The sequence below is a fragment of the Myxocyprinus asiaticus genome, chromosome 43 (genome assembly GCF_019703515.2).
Source record: "Myxocyprinus asiaticus isolate MX2 ecotype Aquarium Trade chromosome 43, UBuf_Myxa_2, whole genome shotgun sequence".
NCBI lineage: Eukaryota > Metazoa > Chordata > Actinopteri > Cypriniformes > Catostomidae > Myxocyprinus > Myxocyprinus asiaticus.
This window is the reverse complement of record NC_059386.1, coordinates 32,328,973-32,351,613: the sequence shown is the minus strand read 5'-3', so window position 1 is coordinate 32,351,613 and position 22,641 is coordinate 32,328,973. Positions and strand designations below refer to the sequence as shown.

General features: G+C 36.7%; 1 protein-coding gene across 1 annotated transcript; it reads left to right on the top strand.

Annotated features, from left to right (window-relative positions):
* The first annotated feature begins 340 nt into the window (after positions 1–340).
* Positions 341–11,548, top strand: LOC127433624 (substance-P receptor-like). The gene is made up of 5 exons (XM_051685667.1): positions 341–747; positions 2,242–2,436; positions 9,732–9,882; positions 10,895–11,091; positions 11,266–11,548. The coding sequence occupies exons 1-5, from the start codon at positions 341–343 to the stop codon at positions 11,546–11,548; spliced, it is 1,233 nt and encodes a 410-aa protein (XP_051541627.1).
* Positions 11,549–22,641: the final 11,093 nt, after the last annotated feature.

Sequence of the window (22,641 nt, the reverse complement as noted above, 5' to 3'; positions counted from 1 at the left end):
CGTTCGGTCTGAACCGCCCCATAAGTGTGGAGGATGCGAGTGAATGGAAAGATGCAGCACGCGGTGTTAAGCCCCTTCTCATCATTTTTTTGGCAGGTGCGCGTGTGCGCGTTCCGCACGAGGTGAGGCGCGCGAAGTACGCGCTCGGGATTCAGCCTGCAGTTTATCCTGATGCATTGGCTCATGTCACTCCTAAAGATCCTGTCGCATGAACATTGAGATTTATTTAATTTTATTTTATTTATTTATTTTTTGCACATTTGGACCTATTTTCCCATCCAAGCCTTAATCAAACAAAACTGTTTGGGGAAAGTTATTTTTCTGTGAATATTTATTTATAATGGATCCTCTTTATGCCACTTCGGAAAACTCGAGCGGCAACGGGACAAACGGTTCATTTGTGAATGACACGGACGTGTTCTCAAACCAATTCGTTCAGCCGGTGTGGCAGATTGTTTTATGGGCAATCGCGTATTGTTGTATAGTTCTGGTGTCAGTTGTTGGAAATATCACTGTCATTTGGATCATTTTGGCGCACAAGCGCATGAGAACTGTGACCAACTACTTTCTGGTGAATCTCGCGTTCGCTGAGGCGTCAATGTCGGCTTTCAACACCGTTATTAACTTTGTGTATGCGGTGCACAACGAGTGGTACTTCGGGCTGGTTTACTGTCGATTTCACAACTTCTTTCCAATAGCAGCTGTCTTCGCAAGTATTTATTCCATGACAGCAATAGCCTTGGACAGGTGAGATACAAATGTAATATTATCTTAATGCACTTTAAGAGGGTGATGCATGTTCTTGCAGTATGTCTTGTGAAGGAATCTAAATGAAGGAATACAAAGCATAGGCTGGATTGCATATATATATATAAATCGTCCACTTGAATTGTATATTTATTTATATACAGTATATATGCACCCAGTGGTGTAGAGGTGTCTGAAGAGGTGGGCATACTGTGAATTTATGTTGGAGGTAATGTGAATTGTTTCTACAAATATTATTAAATACTCAAAAACACATCAAATTTGACTAAAGAAGAGGATTAAAATGTACCTGATATCTGAGAAAACTAACCACATTTTCAGTCATACACAAATAGAAAGGTTAAACTGATTAATTCCGATGTTTACAATGGTAATAATAATAAAATAAATCTACTTGGTGCATTTCTGAGTTATTTTCTGTTTTTTGAAATACTTCGGAGTGCCATGCAATTACCATGGTACCACGGAAAATGTGGCATTATCATATTTTTATGTTTACATTGTACCATGGTAATATCATGGCTATCTGGACATATACCATGGTATTATTTGAAGTACCTTAGAGTACCATTGGAATATCATGGTACGTGAATGTGGTGTTCTTTCAATACAACAGATGTATCAAAGTACCATTGCATTCCCATCTGATACCATCCAAAGTTTTTCTAGCAAGTCAGTCCAATGTCGGCCATCTTTGGAATGCTCTTGGAAGACTATTCCCAGTTATGCCAGTGCAGCTCCTATCTACTTGAATGGGGGAACACTGAAATCTTGTTGGTCAAGATTACGATTAAAGAACATATTTCAAATCAGCAATAAAATGTGATAATATTGGAATCATAAATTGTGCTTCTTTACCTCATATTACGCTAAAACGCAATTTTCCCGGCTTGTATAGCTAATGCATATGCGAGTTAGCGAGTTGATTGACAGGTGATGTCTGTATCTAAAAGGGGATTGGATCTTTTAACTGTAAGGAGGAACTTCCTTTCTACATCCGTTGACCATTGGTTGCTAGAGCGTCTTGGTTGGGCGTTCCAATTTCTCCCGTTCATTTAAATAGAAGTGGCCCGTCTCTGCTAAATAGTTCCTGTACCATCACTTTGATATCATCATGGTACTGCCACAGTATATTTTGTAAGGGAGGGGTTGGAGTTGATGCAGTCATTTACATTTGTAGAGAAACTGCATATACTGTATATAGATCTCTATATATACAGTATATATAGTAATATTTTCCATTAAAAGTGATCTCCTTTTTTCTCATTAGTCATTGCTGTGAGATCCCTAAGTTTCAGGATAGACCCACCCACTAAAAAAAAAAAACATCTGTACTAGTCATTCCTCTGAATTCTCCAAACCAAATCAACTGGACCATGCAAATAATTTAGGGCTAATTCAATTCAAGTGGACGATGCTCCTTTGCATTTGCATAAATAGCAGGTCATTGCCTTTGTTGAACTGCCCCTGCAGGTACATGGCTATTATCCACCCACTCCAGCAGCGTCTGACGTCCACGGAGACCAAGCTGGTGGTGGGGGTGATCTGGGCCCTGGCACTGCTCCTGGCTTTCCCTCAATACTACTTTTCCAGTACCGCTCAGCTGCCAGGACGTGTCGTCTGCTACATCAATTGGCCAGAATACAGTGTGTGGGATTTTCAAAAGATGTAAGTGCGTGCTGTTGAGTCTGCACGGTGAAACTCGTTCTCTGATGTGTCTATAAAGTGAAAAATCAAAAGTATCCCCCACAGCAAATTAGACTCTTCTATGAAGTATAAAGAAGCATTGAGATCAACTTTGAATAACCTCTAAAATCAACTTAACCATTTTATTTCATGTTAATGAAATTTTTATGAAAATGTTAAAATGAAATTTTAACATTTAACATTTTAATGTTAATTAAATAAAGCGTCATCCATTTAATTAATTGTACTAAATAAAACTGATGTAATCTGATGTGTTCAACATGATCAAACAGGAAGTCGGCATGTTGTTTCTGACAGTTTCAGTACCCTCGCATCAGCCACATAAAGCCGACTCACCGACAAGCGCCATCTCCCATCAGACATTTTTGAATCGGCTCAAACGTATTTGCCTTCCCTTGTGGCGCGACCAAAAGCGCTTTGCATCAGCAGTGTTGAAACCAGGAAGTAAACTCGTTCACATAATCAGTGACGAGTACGATTCATAGGTTGCATTTTTCACCCTAACATTACATTTTTACTGCACTGATGGTTAGATTTGGGTGTGGGGTTTGGGGGTACGGTTTATAAAACATGCATTCCTTTTCACAGTATCACATCCTGTACAGCTGAAAACCACTTGCTTCACAACTCACTTTTGGCGCCCCTCTGTGGTCATTTCACCTAGAAAATGAGAACAATGTAGCTGCAGGCAGAGCTCCAAAAAGGGGCGGGAGCTCCAAACTGCCAGCAAAGATATAGGGAGTCCCTAACCTAACCCTTTCCCTAAACTTAACCATTAGTGGAAGTGATGCCCCCTTTTGGAGTTGGCACAACCCTCTTTTGGAGTAACCCCACACCCTTCTGGGATTACCCCACACTCTTTTGGAGATTCCGCCCCCCATTTGGAGGTCTCTGGCCTGCAGCTATACCTACTTGCAGAAAATGGAGTTCACACTTGCCCATACGCCCAACAACAGTTACCGCTTCGGCCACTGGGGGCAGTGTTTCCAATTTCTGTAAGCACACTGATTTTAGCCAAAGAAAATTCAACCTACTTTTTCCGATTTCACTGTGAGATCAGGTTTGTTTCATAGAGTGATTCTCTCGAAACTTGCCAAGATACTGTCCTGGTCATATTTAGCCCCAAATCAATACAATAAATAAATAAATTGAAATTATATTTTACATAAAGAAAATTAAGTCTAGATGTAGGTTTTTTATTTTTATTTTTTTCTCCCTTTTTCTCCCCAGTTTAGAATACCCAATTCCCAGTGCGCTCTAGGTCCTCGTGGTGGTGTAGTGACAAATCTCAGTTGCCTCCGCATCTGAGACCGCGCATCTTATCACGTGGCATGTTGAGCTTGTTACCGTGGAGACGTAGCGCATGTGGAGCCTCATGCTATTCTCTGCGGCATCCACACACAACTCATCACACACCCCACCCAAAGCGAGAACCGCATTATAGCGTCCACAAGGAGGTTAACTCAACGTGACTCTAACCACCCTAGCAACAGTGCCAATTGGTTGCTTAGGAAGCCTGACTGGAGTCACTCAGCATGCCCTGGATTCGAACTTGCAACTCCAGGTGTGGTAGTCAGTGTCTTTACTTGTTGAGCTACCCAGGCCCCTAGATGTAGGAACATTAAACATTTTTGCATTGTGATTTTCGGGACACTTCAACACACTTTACCCCCAAATTTTACTTTTACTATTCCCTTTTTTTCCAATGATGATTCTCGTTACTGTAAAACAGTCATTTTTACAGTATTTCTTAATTAAAATCAGAGAAAATGAGAGGGCAGTAACAAAAGGGATAAACTATGATGTAAAAATACATTATAATTTAAATAATATATAATTTTTTGAAGTTGCCATAATGAGAATATCTTTTTTCCGCATTGCATTAACGAGAACTGGGGCAATAAAATGAGCCATGAAAAATTGTCATGAAGTAATGTCACAATGTAAAAAATCTTAATGGCCCTAAAGGCTACAGTCTTCATTTTCTATATGCAAAATGTAAAATCTTATTTTTTATTTTGATCTTGAAGTAAAATAGGATGAGGACATTTTTCAGGACAGGTTTTATGAGAATCACCCCAGAGTAAAACAGGACATTCACTGAGGAAAAAATGTAGGGTGAGAATTGATTTTATCAATTGAAAATGTATTGAATTGTAAAAAAGACCATTACATACCAGAATAGAGCCAGGTTGCTGGAGGGCAGTGGTTGAAAGACATTTGAGACGTCATCTGAAAAGAAAGTCGTCTCCGATGCGGAGCAAGTTATTACATTTTGTTGAAAGTCTAAAAAGACAAACATTTCATTAATTTAGAATAATTAGCATTTAGAATAACATTACTGTATAATTAAAATTCCTCTTTGGGTACTTCTCAAAGATTCTGCTTTAAGAGATCTGCATGTTCTCCTTCTCCACTTTTCCCTGGCACTGACATTTGCGCCTATAGGCAAAGGCATCAAACTTTGAAACTGGTGCAGTGTGGCACTTGTGTCTGTCTCCTTGAAAATTGTCAGCTTTGCCCTCAGTAAATTCAAGTGAAACAGCAACAGCACAACAATGAGAATTCTAACAATGTGGCAAGAAAACAAATGAAGCAACACCGCATGGTGCAGTCACACCGGTATTTGGTAGGACAGGTACTCAAGGCGTGTGGTGTTTTCTGTATGAATTTTTAAACTACTGTCCTGCATCTTAATCATATATTTATAAGCTACTAAATGAGTTTTGATTGATCTTCACACACCCTCACTGTATCTTCATTTTCTTTGCTAATTGCTACCTTGCTTCAATCCGATACTCCAGTATCTCGCCAGTCGCCTGCAATAGCTGTGTAAGTGTCAGGTGTCGATGATGTACGGTTATTTCCATAACAGCTTAGCCGTTCACCCACCCATACAGCCAATCTTCCTGGAGGTTTAGCCTGTCACTCCAATGAGGAGAACATGTCTACCTCCTTAAAATGACTTAACCTTCCATCTCTCTGCCCTCACCCACTGACCTCACCCAAAGACAGTTCTTGAGGTCATTTCTCAAACTTTGTCTGCCGAACTTCCTTTAAAGGTAAAGATAGTCTCTGAGGGAGCAAATCTTGGTAACATTCTGCTGTTTGAGATAAGCAGCATTGATTAATAGACCCTATTTAAATGGCTTATGTGTGTGATGAGAGATATTTAGTGAGAGACAACAAGGAAGGAAGAGAGAGATTCAAATACGCACTCACATATTGTTAAACTGTTTTGCGTCTAGCCACCGTAATCCACAAAGCTTTGGCCAGCGCACTGCAGGCTTTTGTTTTCACAAAAATCACCCACCACTTTAGTACGATAATCTCCTTGTTTCATACCACAACAGGCAAGAAGCATTTTCGAAATTAATCAACTGGACAATGTTCAATTACCTCTTTACCACTGTGATAGTTTGGGAAGCTTGAAAAGGTAGCAGTAAAGCCCCACAACTGTGTACTTTGGCTCATCCTAACAAACATGTGACATTGGGATTTTGCCCACACACATTTACTAATTGTGTAAATTGAAAAAACAAACAAAACAACAGCAACAACAAGAAAAAAGGAGACATTTGCATGTTCCTTTTTCTGGAAAGTCTAGCGCAGGGGTTCCCAACGGGGGCGTTCAAAGGATGCCAGGGGGTGCTGAGAGCAAATTAGTTGAGAGGGGGGCGTTAGGTCACAAAAGGGGGGAGTTTATCAGTCATATTAATCAAATATATCGTCAAGTTCCTCCTTGCATTAACACGTTTATTTAGACTTGGAATATACAAGTTTTCCATTATACAGGTTGGTACGCATTTGTACCGCGGGATGCGGAAACCACTTGCATTCGGCACAGAATTCTCTGGTGCAAACCTCTATGAAACTAGTTTAAAACCACATTAAACGGCCCAAAATTCTAAATGTTGACAAGATTAACAAGAGAAAACACTGTGACATGCACAAATTACAAGTCTTTTCGCACATCACCACCCTTGAATTTACTATAGTAACACTAAATATACTTTAAGCAGAAACAGATACATATTAAAAATGGTCATATCACTTCAGCTCCATTGTAATAGGCTACATTAGGGGAGTGAGGGAATATAATTCATTCTTATAAATGTTCATATTTTGTATTAATTGTTTTTAAATGTGTTTAGGGTAGACCTACTGTTAATAATTACCAAAATGCCATAGTTTGTTTTATAGAAATCATGTTACATCTAACCATGGTAGTGAACATCCATGCTTCCATGTGCTTACTATGGTCTTATTACAAATACCACTGTTAAAACTATATAATAAAAATAAGAAGAAGAAGAAGAAGAAGAAAGATACATTTTCATAAGGGCAAAATGCAGTACATTTTTTAAAGATGAAATAGAAATGCATAAATCCTAAAAAAGAAATAGGTGAAAAAAAAATTTTTTAATGAAAGAAATTATTACATTATTATATTATAATGTTAGCCTTCAGACATTCCAAGAAATGACTGAATTTGAATCAATAAAAACCTGATGAAAGGAGAGTTACAACTGTCAGAATAAATTAGCCACATAAATTAGGTGTTAATGTTTCATAGATATCATAGATAACCTTACTGTTGTTAATATCAGTAAATTTTCATCTGCATCCAACTCAAAATCAATGCCGTACTGTAGAATGAGCATTTCAGTGGGACAAAGTATGCAATATTATTGATCATTTCAATTATTTTTGAAATATAATAAAAATAATGTCACTTTCATTTTTTGTTTGTCCTCAAAATTTTTATTTTGTAGGCCCCAGATTATATATCACTCCATCTTCTTGCATTCAAGAAATGCAAGGTTTGTTCTCACATTCATAATGCGTAAACCTGCTGAAAAATATTATTAAATAACAAAACTGTAAAATTCTGTAATGCATCAAATTTGCATCATGCAAATTAAGCAAATAACACAAATATTGAGTGTTTTATGTTTTTTTTTTTTTTTTTTTTTTTGCTAACACTGTCCAGCTTTCAAATTGTCACATAATTGGGGGAGGGGTGGGGGCGGCCTGAAGTCAGGGAATGACCTAGGAGGTCGTTCATCCAAAAAAGGTTTTGAACCACTGGTCTAGTGGGACAGGGATTCATAACGTTTTTCATAATGTGTGGAAGGTCTGCTAATATTTTTTCTCTCTATACCTCTCCTGTGAGGCAAGTGGCTTTCCAGATAAGGCTCGAGCTAATTAGCATGTTGAATTGTATAGTGCTTCGAAGGAGAAGAGGCATTGCCGCAGCGCCTGCATCCTCTGAGCATTCACAGTTCACGAATCAAAAGTTTTCCAGCATTTATTTTTAAGTGCCATCAAATGTGAGAAAACACACGGGACTCAGCCGTGTTGACGTGTGACGTCTGAGTGCTCTTTTGAGTGATGTGCAATGAAGTACTCAAAATATGCCTTGGTGACATCAAGCTTTAGTTTTCTTTCAATTTTTCAGCACTCCTAGATACCTATTAACTTTTCTTTTTCTTTAAAGGAATGTTCTGGGTTCAGTACAAGTTATACCATTATGAAAAGTATAGCCACCAGTAACATTATATGGGCTCTATTTTCGTAAGCACGCAAAGTGCAGCGCTACATGCTACAACCATGCATTACATCTTATCCAAGTTCGTGAGAGTGCTAATTCTAAGTGCAATTTTTGTGCCAGCGCAAAATGCAAGTGGGTGTGGGTGGGAATATTTGCACTAACTGTGGGTGTATGTGCGCAAACTGTGGATGTATTGTATGGTAATGAAGTGGCACAAAGCGCAATTTGCTATCTTCCTGTGAAATAGGTCATTGCGCTAAGACGTTTCAATACCACATCTGTTTTCAGTGCAAAGTCTAAATTCAGTTTCTGCATTTTCAGTTTGGAGATTCCACAAGCAGGTGGTAATAAAGTTAATGTACAAACTCAAAAAAATAAATATATAAAAAAAAACATTTATGAGATTTGTGTTAAACCATCTATATGTCATGGTTTCTTTTTCAGTTATTATTATTATTATTATTATTATTATTATATTTACAGTTGTATTTATAATATAATTTGTATTGGTATTTTTCCACCTGTTGTTGTAGAGTGATTTTTAAGTCTCTGAAAAGGGGCCAGTGAAAGAAAATAATGTGAGTAAAATGTTTGTATTTGGTATTATTCTTTTGACCTTCACTTATTTTGATTATATTTTTGTTTCGTTTGAAGTGTAATTTGAATTTAGAAATATTTTTTATTTCATTTTGTTAATAAATGAATAACAAATATTTAAAATCAAATTAACCCGTAGAAGTGAAGTGCATTCTGATACAATCTCTGTTAATACTAGCCATGATATGTGTGTCAGTAGAAAATAATTATTAATAATACTTACATTCTCTATAATTTAATGAAGCCTACATCCATATCCTGAACCACATTTTCGATGCGTATAAAAGGAGCGTGTCCCGTTTAACAAAGACGCAGTTAATGCACTAAATAATGTAAGTCTATATTTCTATTCTTATAATTCATTGCATACAGTCCATTTACACTACCAACATCTTATGAATGTGCTGTCTTTGTTTATATTGTTGGTGCTTGAGGGAATGGACTATATAACAGGATGCAGACGCTGCAATAACTGAATAAACACATCAGAATTAAATTGTACTTGACCTGATTAGTGCCTTACGCCTAGACCTAGCACATGGTTGCACAAAAATACCAAGACTTCATGGCCATGCCCATTGACTTTGCGCTTGTGACTTATGGCATAGTGCTGCACTTAGCGCTAGCACTCTTAAAATAGGGCACTACATGTTAACATTATTTTAGTGTGATTAGATTGTTTACTAACCTTATTTGTGTAAAGGTATATCCAATATTACAACTTTGTTGTCATGACGATGTAATGCTGGTAAACCCTGTAATCTGCTTTACTGTAATGATGGTAAATTCCTGATTTTGTCACACTAAAATCCTTTTAACACGTATAATGTTTCCGTCTTGTGGCTACACTTTTTAAACAGTGTAAACATGTGGCTCCATTCACTTCCATATTAAGTGCCTTGCTATAATTGCAATATTTGCTTTTCTTAAATAAACAAGGTATGAGTTTTAATTATTTTTAGAAATAATCAACATTATGCCACAAATGCTGTCAACTGAGATTAACTAGTATTAACCCGGAACATTCCTTAAACTGCCTCTCCGTTAACATTACTCATTCTCTCTGGTTGTCCTCTGTCTCTTCCTCTCTCATGCTGTCTCACAGGTATTACATCTGTGTGGTAGTGCTTATCTACTTTCTGCCTTTGCTAGTCATGGGCTGTGCTTACCTGGTGGTGGGATGCACTCTCTGGGCCAGTGAGATTCCTGGGGACTCTTCAGAACACTATCGAGAGCAGCTAACGGCCAAACGAAAGGTTGTCGTCATCTTTAGGTGTTAAAAGCACAAATGTCTCTAATTTGTCAATACAACAGCCTTGTTTAAAAGACCAGCATGGCTGGTAATCAGTATGTTTTGGATGCTGTACCCACCAGGCTTGTTACCTAGATTAATCAGCAAAACTTCCTTGGTCACCCAGCATCATCATCACCAGTGTTGCGTAGCTATGGACTACATGTGATCAGATTAATTACAAATAACAAACTGTTGTTTGAGCTGATGTTTACAATGCTTAATAAAAGTGTGTAAAGGAGCGTAAAGTGGTACTTAAAAAACTTAAAACTAGATTTTCATCAAAACTTATTCATCAAATTCTTTTAGATGACCAAAAATTTGTAATTGAAAAGATTACTTTACTGATTACAATATTAGTTGTGTAATTTGTAATCAGTACCAGATTACGATTCAAAAGTATTAGACCCAACACTTATCAGTAGGAATGCAGCGATGTATCAGCTGCCGATATTTATCAGCCAATTATTGACCAAATTAAAACCATAGGCATATCGGTTAAAAGCAAGAAAACGGCGATATGAAAAACCAAAGACCTGTCTTGTGTTCAACAGATCCAATCCATGTTAAATTGAAATTATTTATTGTTAGAACAGTGAAAAATCTTTTGTACCTCTTTGTAGATTTTTTAAAGCATAATTTCAAACTAAAAAAGTGATCTGATGACAAAATAATGTAAGTGACAAAATATCGGTATCGGCCTGTGGTTTTTTTTTTTTTTATATCGGTATCGACCAACAATTTTCATAATGGTGCATCCCTACTTATCAGCTTCACCAGTTAAGTTTTGTTGCTGAACAGTGTGTCGCCTCTGGTCCATGAACTAGACCAGCACTAACCAGCATAAAACAACTTGGACCAGCACAGAAATTCATGATGGTCTTTTAAGCAGGGATGTTGTGGCTCTAGATCTCTAAGAAAGCAGCTTCTCCAGATATACAACTTACTTTGGCTCCTTCGATTTTCCCTTTCCACAGGTGGTGAAGATGATGATTGTTGTCGTATGCACCTTCGCTGTTTGCTGGCTGCCCTACCATGTCTATTTCCTGGTGCACCAGTTTCTTCCCCACTTGTTTGAAGAACGCTACATCCAGCAGGTGTACTTGGGAATTATGTGGCTTGCCATGAGCTCCACCATGTACAATCCCATCATCTATTGTCTTCTCAATGACAGGTAAGAGCTCAAATGGCTCTAATGGACAACTTTTACATTCTAGAAATGTCCCAGTTCTTTAAACTGCTACTCTGTCAAAGTTTATGAGCCAAAACAGGTTAGGTTGACATTTCGGATACATTAACACTCTTAGGGGTAATACTCATCTATCTGGTCTTACTCTACCTCTTGTAGGTTTCGAGCTGGATTCCAACAGGCATTCTTCTGGTGTCCTTGCATCCATGAAGGCTCATATGAAGGTCTGGAGCTCAAGTCAACTCGCTATCTACAGACGCAGGCCAGTATTTACCGCACCAGCCAGATGGATACCACCATTTCCACAGTGATGCCAATTGGCGAAGGAGAACTTCAGGAGAACCAAAATCGATTTTCCATAGATCTCATGTCCAATGGTTCTTCGCGAAGCGCTTCCAAGAGTGAGTCCCCCAACTTCTATTCTAGTAACAACCTAGCTTAGTAAGGACTGCAAACACTTTCAATGTCATAGTAGCACAGTGGACGAGAGAGGAGTAAAGATTTACGTTTCAGGGATTGTCGTGATGTGAGGTCCAGTCAACCAACCTGGTGATGGACGCCCTTGGATAAAGGCTAATGTATGGAAAAATCATAGAAGTTTTCAAGGTATACTATTTATCAGTATATGTGTTTGCTGGGAATCGAACCCACAACCACCTACCAGCTGAGCAATGGGAATACAGTAGTTATAAATAATGGACATATTCAGCAGCAGATATTCTGTACATTCTGTCCTTTGAGAGCAGTAATATTGTCTTTGTGTTTAGGTACTGTTTTCTCTTATTACTTTTACATGAAATCCGAGAGACAGTTCCGACCAGCTGGCTAGAAACCATCCCCGAAGGAATTCACCCATAAACTCCAGCATTCCTGGACCCAGCAGGTTTGTTTAGGAAAACTAGACCAGCTGATGCCCTTGGCAACGATTTGTCAGTCATCCATCAAGGATACTGCAAGTTATTGTTAACACGAAAGCCAGAGCGATGACAAGGAAGGGTTTGTACCTGTTGTTGCATATTACTGGACTACGAAGGCAACAATGTAAAGTGTCGGATTTGTCTGTCCAAAGGGTCATGGCATATATATCACAGAGAGGAAGACAAAAATGACACTGTACTAACATAGCTACTTCCCATTATGTCACCATAATCCTCTATTAAATACTGAGTGTATTATTAGCATGTTTTTGAGTATCACTGCCTTTGCCAAAAAGAGGCCACGTTCAATACATTTAGGGGTATACATATATATTTTTTTTATCACTATTGCTACTGGACATTCTTAAAGGAATAGTCCGGGTTCAATACAAGTTAAGATCAATTAACAGCATTTGTGGCATAATGTTGATTACAACAAAAAAGTATTTTGACTCATCCCTCGTTTACTTCGGTTTTATATTTCAGTTTTCCGTGTGTCGTTACATCTTATGCGCAGTGCGCATGATGCAAATTTCATCATCAGCACAGTACACGCTGACTGTCAACGTGCAGCCTAGCTTTTTTAGACATGCACAAATTTCTATTCAATCTGCGTCTGTGCACGTCGTCTGGACATGTGCCTGACATTGACTGTACTAAAAGAGTATCACTAAACAGTTGTAGTGCATTGTAGAGACATGGGAAAAGGCTCTTTCGACTTGGTCAGTAAGCAACCACCAAGAAATGATACAGCAACCACCCAAAACATGCTAGAATCGTGGAGTTTTGCATGGGCAAGCACCAATAACATTTTCTTCCGAAAAACTAGTTTTTTTTGTTTGTTTTACTCTAGCTTTGTTTAAATATATAAAAAACTGGTTGCTTTCTGTGACTGAAACCTAGCTTTATTTAGGTGGTGACTGATTACAGTGCAGTATCTTGAGATCAAGACATCCAGCTATATACTGTAAAGCATTGCTTTCCACTGATATTATAATAGCATGTCAATTTTCATACATATTCTGAGCTATACATCTCATGCAGGAATTCTGCTGACAACAGCAGATAATCTGTTGATGAAGAGGATCTTTTTCTGGTGTTATCAATGTCTAGCTGTGCCTGGTTGTTAGATTCCAGTACAAGCTGCTTTAAATCTGAGCGCTATCTTTCTGAGTTTCATTTTCTCACACAGCGGTTGTCATGATGTTGTTTGCCGTAGCTTGTGCTCGCTAACATGCCTTTTTCAGCTGTGAGGATGCAAAATTGCAGAAGCTCTTGCTTTGTTGGGCAGGTGTGAGTGCTGCTTTGATGCCTGCAGAGGAACAAAGGATCAACGATGCTACACCTTTTGAACTGTTCTGCAGCTGCATGCACTAGCATCTCCACTATCATGAGATCTCAGCCTAATGCACACATGTATTTTTAGATTGTCAAAGCAGCCAAAAACACAGTGCTGGTTAGATTTGCATTCACATTATGCAGTGAACCACCAACTCCATGTTCTCAATTATTGTCTGTTTGATTAAATTGTCCTACCCAATAAATTAGGGCCAAATCTTGTAACAGAAACAATGTATTTTAAGCCAAGAAACACTGTAGGGACCATTAGAAGAAATGTGTGTGGAAAAGGAGATGTTTTAAGTCAACATGAAATTAAAATGGACCCCACTAACGTTATTAATGCATGTTCCTGATAATCTTCCAAATAATAATACGTTTGATCGTAATCTTTGATCAAAATGCAATAACTTGCTCTGCCTCTGAAATGACTACTTTTCGGATGATCCCTGACCTGTGATCTGTCATTTGGCAACAGCTCTTCACAATCCAATCAAAACCTGATGAATAGAATCAAGAGAAGCCAACAGTTCAATCAGAAATACATGAGATTACGTAAGTAATATGGGTTGTAAATGGAGTTTCATGTTGACTTTAGTACCAGAGTACTAGTATAGCTGTTGACACCAGGAACGTAGTGACCCCAAAATCATAATCCTTTTAATGTGGTTGTCTGTTGTCCTGATTTATGTATGTAAATATGTATATTATATTTACAAATATTTGCTTATCTGCTCACGTAAAGATCTTTTGCATTATATAATCTCTTTATATGGCTTAAATTATTGCTACATTGTGTCTTACACTGCTATTAGATTGAAATGGAGGAAAGGTTACTGTGTACGTTAAAGCTTGGCATTGCTTGATTTTGTTCCACAGTAAATGTAAATCTCAAATGGCACATGTTTGCATCTCTGCTTTGCCTAATAAAAGTACCAGATACCAGCAACTCATTCAAATGTAATGCACATGCTTGTTTTTTAAAATTCATAAAACAGTTCTGATTGCTACCATATTGACAACAAGATGAAAGACAAGATTAAGACAACATAAAAATTTCAATCAGTGAAAGAGCAATATTTTGTCCATGCAAATTTTTTGGCTGATTTGAGATCAGCATCAGAATCAGGTATCTATTCCTAAATTGATCATCAGCTTTATCAATGAATAAGAAACATTTCTGTAGTGATTTTAGAGTACATATTATATCAAATTAAGTGTTTAATTTTAACAAAGTTGTGCACATTTGTTTTGCTGTCATTAAATTGCACAGTGTACCTGGTCTTATTGTGCACGTTATTCTGAAGGAAAGAAATCATTTTCATAATCTTTCATCTAAATGTAATAACTCAGTACATGTACATGCGCAGTTATAATTGAGCTACAGCATTTTTGTTTTTTTTTTTTTTTTTTTTGTGGATTTTCTCCCCTTTTCTCCCCAATTTGGTATGCCCAATTCCCAATGCGCTCTAAGTCCTCGTGGTGGTGTAGTGACTCGCCTCAATCCAGGTGGTGGAGGACGAATCTCAGTTGCCTACACTTCTGAGGCCGTCAATCCGCGCATCTTAACACGTGGCTTGTTGAGCGCGTTACCGCGGAGACCTAGCGCGTGTGGAGGCTTCACGCTATTCTCCATGGCATCCACGCACAACTCATCACACGCCCCACCGAGAGTAAGAACCACATTATAGTGACCACGAGGAGGTTAACCCAACGTGACTCTACCCACCCTAGCAACTGGGCCATTTGGTTGCTTAGGAGACCTGACTGGAGTCACTCAGCACACCCTGGATTCGAACTTGCAACAGGTGTGGTAGTCAGTATCTTTACTTACTGAGCTACCCAGGTCCTTTACAGCAGTCTTTAAGTAGTTGAGCTACTATCTTCAAATGTCTGTCCAAATATACTGTACATGACACAATGTGTAATTGAACGTTTTAAGGAAGGATGACAAATACATTAGGTTAAATACAAGTCGCATGTCACGTGTCTTTCAGAGCATGCATGCACACAACTCTGAGGCCAGTGATGTTCAGATTAACATGAATACATGCTGTACAAAGATGAGCTACAAGCGCATTATCAAGGTCTGTGTGTCTGACTTTGCAAAAACTGGTATGATTTTTATTTGGACTAAAGCATTAATGAAACTTTAAGAAGAGGCATTATTGTTTTAGTTCGATTGAAATCGAACTTTTAAAGTGCATGTAAACATACAGTCTCCACCTCTGACATAACTTTTGTATTCTACTGATATCATCAAGGCCAACTGGGCAGAAAACATATTGTTCACAAATAAAAATGGCTCAATTTTCACAATCCAATCAAATCTCAATTGATTAAATTCCGCCCTACATTATTTCCAGATTAATGTTTGGAACTATAGGACATATTGTGAAAGTTCAACATGTTAACTCCATTTCATGTCATCTTTAAAGCTTTGGAATTTGGTCAACATCTTTCAGAATATTTTAATTAATGAAGAAAAGCTAACCTTAAAACATCAAACATAAAAGAGTCTTAATCTGCCCACTTTAACTATAAACCAGTCACTGTTTATGTTAACAAAAAGTTGATAACAGAAAGCTGAGACAAAATGTCAGCACAATTTATTTTACATTCGTCAGAGCTGTACGAACTAATGTGACAGAGTCTGAGGCAATAGAAGTAAGATATGAGGAATTAAATTTTAAAGGCCGTGAGGGGATGTCATTCAATCAAGGCATGAAAGCCAACACTCCTAGCAGTGACATTGGAATCTTTACATCCAGACACTCCTTGTGGGTCTTTGACAGCCTGAAGCAGTAATATCCATTTGTTACCTTTCATATCTTGAAAGCTTTCCCCCATTCAAACGAGTGAGCAAAATTAAAAAGGCTGCAGCACTACAATGATAGATGCTTTGAATGTGTCCTTAGGTGCAGCCTGAATCCAAATTCATTTGCATTTTTAAACTTTGCTGTACTTTGGATTGGCACAATTTTTTAGACGATTGCTAAAAATACTATAGCAGACAGTTCAAACCATAAGAACTCTGCCAAGTTTGAACAGAGCTCTCAAATGCCTTATTTATTGGGCAGAAAATGAAATATGTTTGGTCCAGTATCATCAAGGTATGCTCCACGCACTGACAAGATGTCTGGCACTGCCATCAGTGAAGACGCTATTGACTCTTGTTCTCTGAGCAGTGATGTTTAGTGGATTGTATGAGGCTTTCATTTAACTGAATGAACTTTCTTTCATCAGCCTTAAAAGATTTGATTAATAGTTTTATAGAGAAGTGCTTGAAGATGCCCTACGCATGTTTTAGCTACAGTAAATACTAGTCTTGTATAGCTAGACCTTTGACTAAAATGACAAAGGTCTGGGCTGCCTTTGAAGCTTGAACTGGCAAAGAACCATCTACTTAGACAGGAAAAGCAATCAAACTGACATGTAAATTGATCAATCAGTTAGTTTTGTCATTACGTGTGACAAATAATAATACAGACAATAATACACTGGCATGGGGAAAGAAATAATTTATATAATGGTGCAGCATTCTCTGAGAGCGATTGCTCGGAAAACACACGGGAAAATAGCAGACAATGTAGTCTAAGCACAGCACAGAAAACCTCAGTACAGACTATTTCACAGATGTAACTGAGAAAGCAAAGCAGAATATAAAGTTCTGCTTGTGGATATCTGCTTAACTTGCAACTACATGCCTCAAACAACTTTATATCTTTAAAAGATTTAATGTCAGTAGCCTGGAAAACTTTGGAAAATCCAGTGAAATTGTTATCCTCAAAGCAATCGTTGTATCAACCCGGACCATCTGAACATGACTCTGTTTCCAGGCGGACTAATTTCCTGTTTGCTTTTACTTATGGAAGTTCCCTCAAGCCTGCCAATTAGAATAGGACTTAAAGGAATATTCCATGTTCAATACAAGTTAAGCTCAATCGACAGTATTTGTGGCATATTGTGGGTTACCACAAAATTTATTTCGTCTCGTCCCTCCTTTACTTTTAAAAAATAAACAATAGAGGCTGCAGAGAGGCACTCACAGTGGAAGTGAATGGGGCCAATTTTTGGAAGGTTTAAAGGCAAAAATGTAAAGCTAATAATTTAATAAAAGCACTTACATTCTTCTGTTCAAACTTTTGTATTATTTGAGTTGTAAAGTTACATTTTGTGGTAATCAACATTATTCCACAAATGCTGTCTTTCGAGTCGATTGTCGATTGAGCTTAACTTACATTGAACACAAAATATTCATTTAATAACTTCAAAAAAGTGTTTTCCAGTTATGTGTACAATATGCATCAAATGGAAGCTACAAAGTTAGTTACAGACTTTTGCATACAGTACAAACCAATCTTGTAAGCGTTTTTAGCCATTGTCCAACCAATTTAATTAGTGGTGGTTGCTAAGGCAAAACAAACCCCTAACCTTAAGTTTTAAACATCAGTGTGCAACTCGTCCCATGGACATAAATGATAGCTCAAATCGTGCAACATGTATAGCATTACCTTTTTTAAATGATTCTTGTCTGGAAGACAATAAAATGGGTGAAAAAATGAAGACTTACAGCGAAGGAAGGACTTGTGCCATAAATGCACCAAAATATCATATAGACTAGAGGGGGCTGGCACTTTTGACTTAAGCAACAACCAAGCACTGGTACCAAGTTTAATGATTTATTTATCATTATGATTAAAAATCCTGTGATGGCTTTGAATTCCAAGCATCTGACACGGATCACTTAATTAAAGTTGTGTATTCTTATTTCACAGCCTGCTCCCTAAACTGAGATCCTATATCAAAGGACAGAATATGATTTATCTTGAAAGGATCTTTGAGCATCACTCACTTGACGAGAGCAGCTCTGAAAGACCTAATGTGCACGACGTGTTGTACATATAATCAGATGCCACAGTGACATCTTCAGCTGAAGTGGAGAGGCAGGACTGAGCTCGTCTTTGATAACCTGTCATTCTATCTTCTGAGTGACTAAATGGGTTTTAATGATATGCTTTATGGAGTCCATGCAGGCATATCAAAGAATGCCTCTTTAACAAATGATTAATCACAGCACCATTCTTCCCCCCAAGCCATTTGCATAGAATAATTATAATTATATATATTTGCCTTGATATTTCATGATTCATGAGGCCTAGTAGAAATGCAAACAGCTTGCATTTGCATTACAGCAAAATGCATTCACGGTTATTAATAGTGAATCAAGCAACCCAGGCATGGCTAAGATACATAAAGGCAAAACATTCAAGAGAAGTGTATTAAAATGCTACATCCATCTCATGCTATTTCTATCGTTCTAGCAAAACAAATGGTCTAAACACAGGAATGAGCAGTTTGAGCAACTGGTTGGTTGCTGTAAAAAAGCAGCTTTAAAACAATGGTAAATGCAAACAAAATGCAACTAATTGTATAATTGTGCATAGTTATAGCAAAAATAGATAGGCTTATCAACTTTTAAAAGGGAGGAGAAAATGCTTCCCTTACCTTTTATTGTTGACATCAAAGGCAGTGCCTCCAGTCAAACTCTTAGGTATTTTGCAGCAAATTTAAATTAGGCAGATGCCAACATGGACAGGTTGCATGACATGCCTTCATCCTCGAAAACCATGGCCAAATCTACACTAGGTAAAAGATAATATGACCCAGATTACAATAATTATGTGTTAACTCGCAACTTGGATAAACATACAGTAGTTTGAGCTGACCACAATATGTTGTGTGCTTTGAATTATTGGATTATATTTGCATATTGTTGGGCCTATGCAGTTTATGGTCAAATTTATACAATTCAATGTTTAATTTTAAGGATATTTTTGGTTGACATTTCTACAATAAACAATTTTGGTGTTGAGTCATGACTTGATGTCTGATGTAAAATAGGGGTCCTGAAGCAAAACCAGTTGAGAACCACTGCTCTAAATCATTATAATGGCGTGTTTTGTTGATTTTAGTGAGTTGTAATCCTCTTAGTGAATTATATCTATGATTTGGAGCATCTAAATTGCCTTATGTGACCATTTGCGTCACTTTGAGACATTTTGCAGTTGTTTTATTAATAAGAATCCATCTATTCCCACAATGGCGCGGGCTGCGTCTCATCTTTGTTTGTTTTATTTCCCAGCTGGGAACATTGTAGCCAATAATCAATATGGAGTAAATGAAACGAACCAATCTCCTCGATAAAGAATATTTTTCTTCCGTGTTTGCACGTTTTTTTGTTTTTACATTTCTGTTTGTTTTGAGAGCACTTAGTTCATTAATGCATCCATGCATGTAATATCTTAAGTATGGAGAGATAGTCAAGACAAACAAGCCATGGAACTTAGTCATAGCACATGAAAAAAAGTAACACTTATGGATGAATCTCACAAAACCTGTCAAGAACAGTTTTAATATCTGGGTCAAATTTCACCCCAATATCAAAAGAAGAAATATGATTGTTTTATCCATAAAGAGAATGCACCCTATTTAAGGACCATTAAGAAAGCACAAAAGCACATTTAAGCACCCCTAACGCTCAATACCATGATGCAATACCATTTTGATTACAGTATTCTAATATATATATATATATATATATATATATATATATATATATATATATATATATATTGTACTGCCTTAATTGATTTATATTAGAGTTAGGGTGTAAATCAAATACTGTTTTACAGCAAGGGGAATCTAATTAGAATCACCATTCAGAATAATGGCAAATACCCCAACAGGGCTCATTAGATATTTACAGCATATTCTCTTTGCATTCAGCTCTTGAGGTGTTGCTGCACAGCTTGTCTGGGTCATTGGCTTCAATATATTGTTGTTTTCTCCTGTTTCTTAATTGCTTCATCAAAATAAGGGCCAAGTAGGGGATACAGAGGTTAAATTCAAAAAGTATTCATCTTTACTCCACCCAGAGTCCTGGGGTTTGTTTACCAAAAGATTTAAGACATAGTCTAAAGCACTATATTTCATACTTAGGACAGCTTTGTGGCCATGACCCCATATCGTCATAATCAAGGGTCAAGGGACGACCGACACTAAGACACGCGTTCCCTCAGGACATGTGACTGAAGCGCGGGAACTGCAAGGAAAAGGTCACGTCAATTGTTTTTCACTTTCACCGATTAAACTGGCGTCAAACAGACAGCCTCTAGTTTTCAAAGCTTTAAAGTATCCCGATGACAAACATTGATAAAGTGATTAGGGTTCGATTGAAATGTCATGAATGTGAAAAACATCGTTATATTTATCGAGATACAAACCCGACGCCGCTGCACGATTTACTGTTGCTCACTTCCGACATCAAGTGGTAATAAAGAGAACTACAAGTATATTTAGCCATGCCTATGCACTACACTGTAAATAATGTCCGTAATTTTAACGGTAAAAGACTGCAAAAATGCTACAAATAAATAAATAAAAACTTTAACTGGTAAACGGGAAGTTACCTTAAAATATACGGTAAAAAATTATAATATATTTAAAAAGACAATACATATAAATTTTACAGTACAATGTTGTAAAAATTAAAATATAAAAAGTATATTTACCGTATAATTATCGGTAAAAATTTATATTATGTTTAACAAGAGAGTACATGTACTTTTTATGGTAAATTATTGTTAAAATGACGGTTAAAAAAAAAAAAAAAAAAAATATCGGGCGTTCCCAGAATTCCCTGCGTTACCCATCACATTTCATTATATTTTATGGGAATAGCTGTTTCTCCTTATTTTTAATATCACTTATCTACATTGGGGTGTTCCCTGTTATTTTGATGTAGTTTAGTTAATGTTTATTGCATAACTTTAATTTCACATATGTTACACTGATGGTGATTTGTGTTTGTGTGTGTGACACTGAGCACTACATGTTTGTTGGTCATTGCTGTTGGAAAAGCCACTACTGATGAACTTTGTTATCATGTGCCTTTCTATAAATACTACAGTGAGTAACACTATTTCATAGTGTGAAAAGCAGATTTTTACAGTTTCAGAACATTAAAACATTTTTTTTTACTGTAATTTAACAGGATTTCTTCTTTTTTTACAGTGTAGGCCTACCGTCGCAAATTAAAAAACGGAAATTTCTAAGAATAATTTCTTGTTTCTTCATTTTTTCCCCAGTTAAATATTGTTTTAAGTTTTCATACGTCATTCTGTTAGTCTTTTGTAATGTCCCTTTAACCCTTAATTGCATGAATTATGAAATCACAAAAGGAATATCTTAATGTTTATTTGCGATTCAAAACAAAAATAGGATGTATTTTGAAAGTTACGTTTCCATTACAATAAAATATATTTTAGATTTACTTGGTGCATAATCACTTTTATCACAAAGTTGATTTTTTTGTTGTTATAAATAAAAAATGACGACAAATCTAATCTGAATAGCTTTTTATTAGACCTTCTTAATGGGCATTGTTTAATGAGAAATAATATGTTTCATGGACGTGATCATGTACGGTTTGTTAGTTATTTAGAAACTTACTTTTAAGTAACTAATATATATATATATTTTTTAACCCACAAGTACTTGTCCAGGGTATTTAAAAAGTTTCCATGCAAGTTTATGTTTAGATTTTAAATTTGTATTGAAATGTATATTTATATACTATATATATATAACTGAACCTAAGATTCAATTTTGGTTTGACAGTGAAGGCCATTATTAGAAAACAAAATCACAAAAACTAGAAATATTTATTTCACATTCAACAATTATCAAGACATACAAATATCAAAGATATTTCACATCCATACAGTACATAAAAGTGTCTTTACAGAGAGAATATGTTAACACACTGAAAAGAGAGTTGATATTGAGAAATGAGTTTGACTGAAATATCCACAGAAAGCAGTAAACATGCTGAGCCTTCAATACACGTTATTTCACAGCACTTCCTTATTTACAGGATCAAGGTTAAAGGTTTTCAGATATCTGCAACTAAGATAATTTTCTTTTTTGAGGAAGTAAGGTTTCCAGGCATTTGAATCCATCAGCTGTTTTGTTTTGTCAGCATTTAATTAAGTTTGTGAATGCAACATTTCAAATGCAGTGTCTAGTGTATTGTGTCAAATATAAAGTAGTCCATTAAAAGTGAAGTGTCATAGATAAAAGTAAAAAAAAAAAAAAGAAAAAATGCTGACATATACAAATGATACCTTGGTCAGATTAGATTAAGGTCTCATTTGTATATGTCAGCATTTTTTCTTTTTTTTTTTACTTTTATCTATGACACTTCACTTTTAATGGA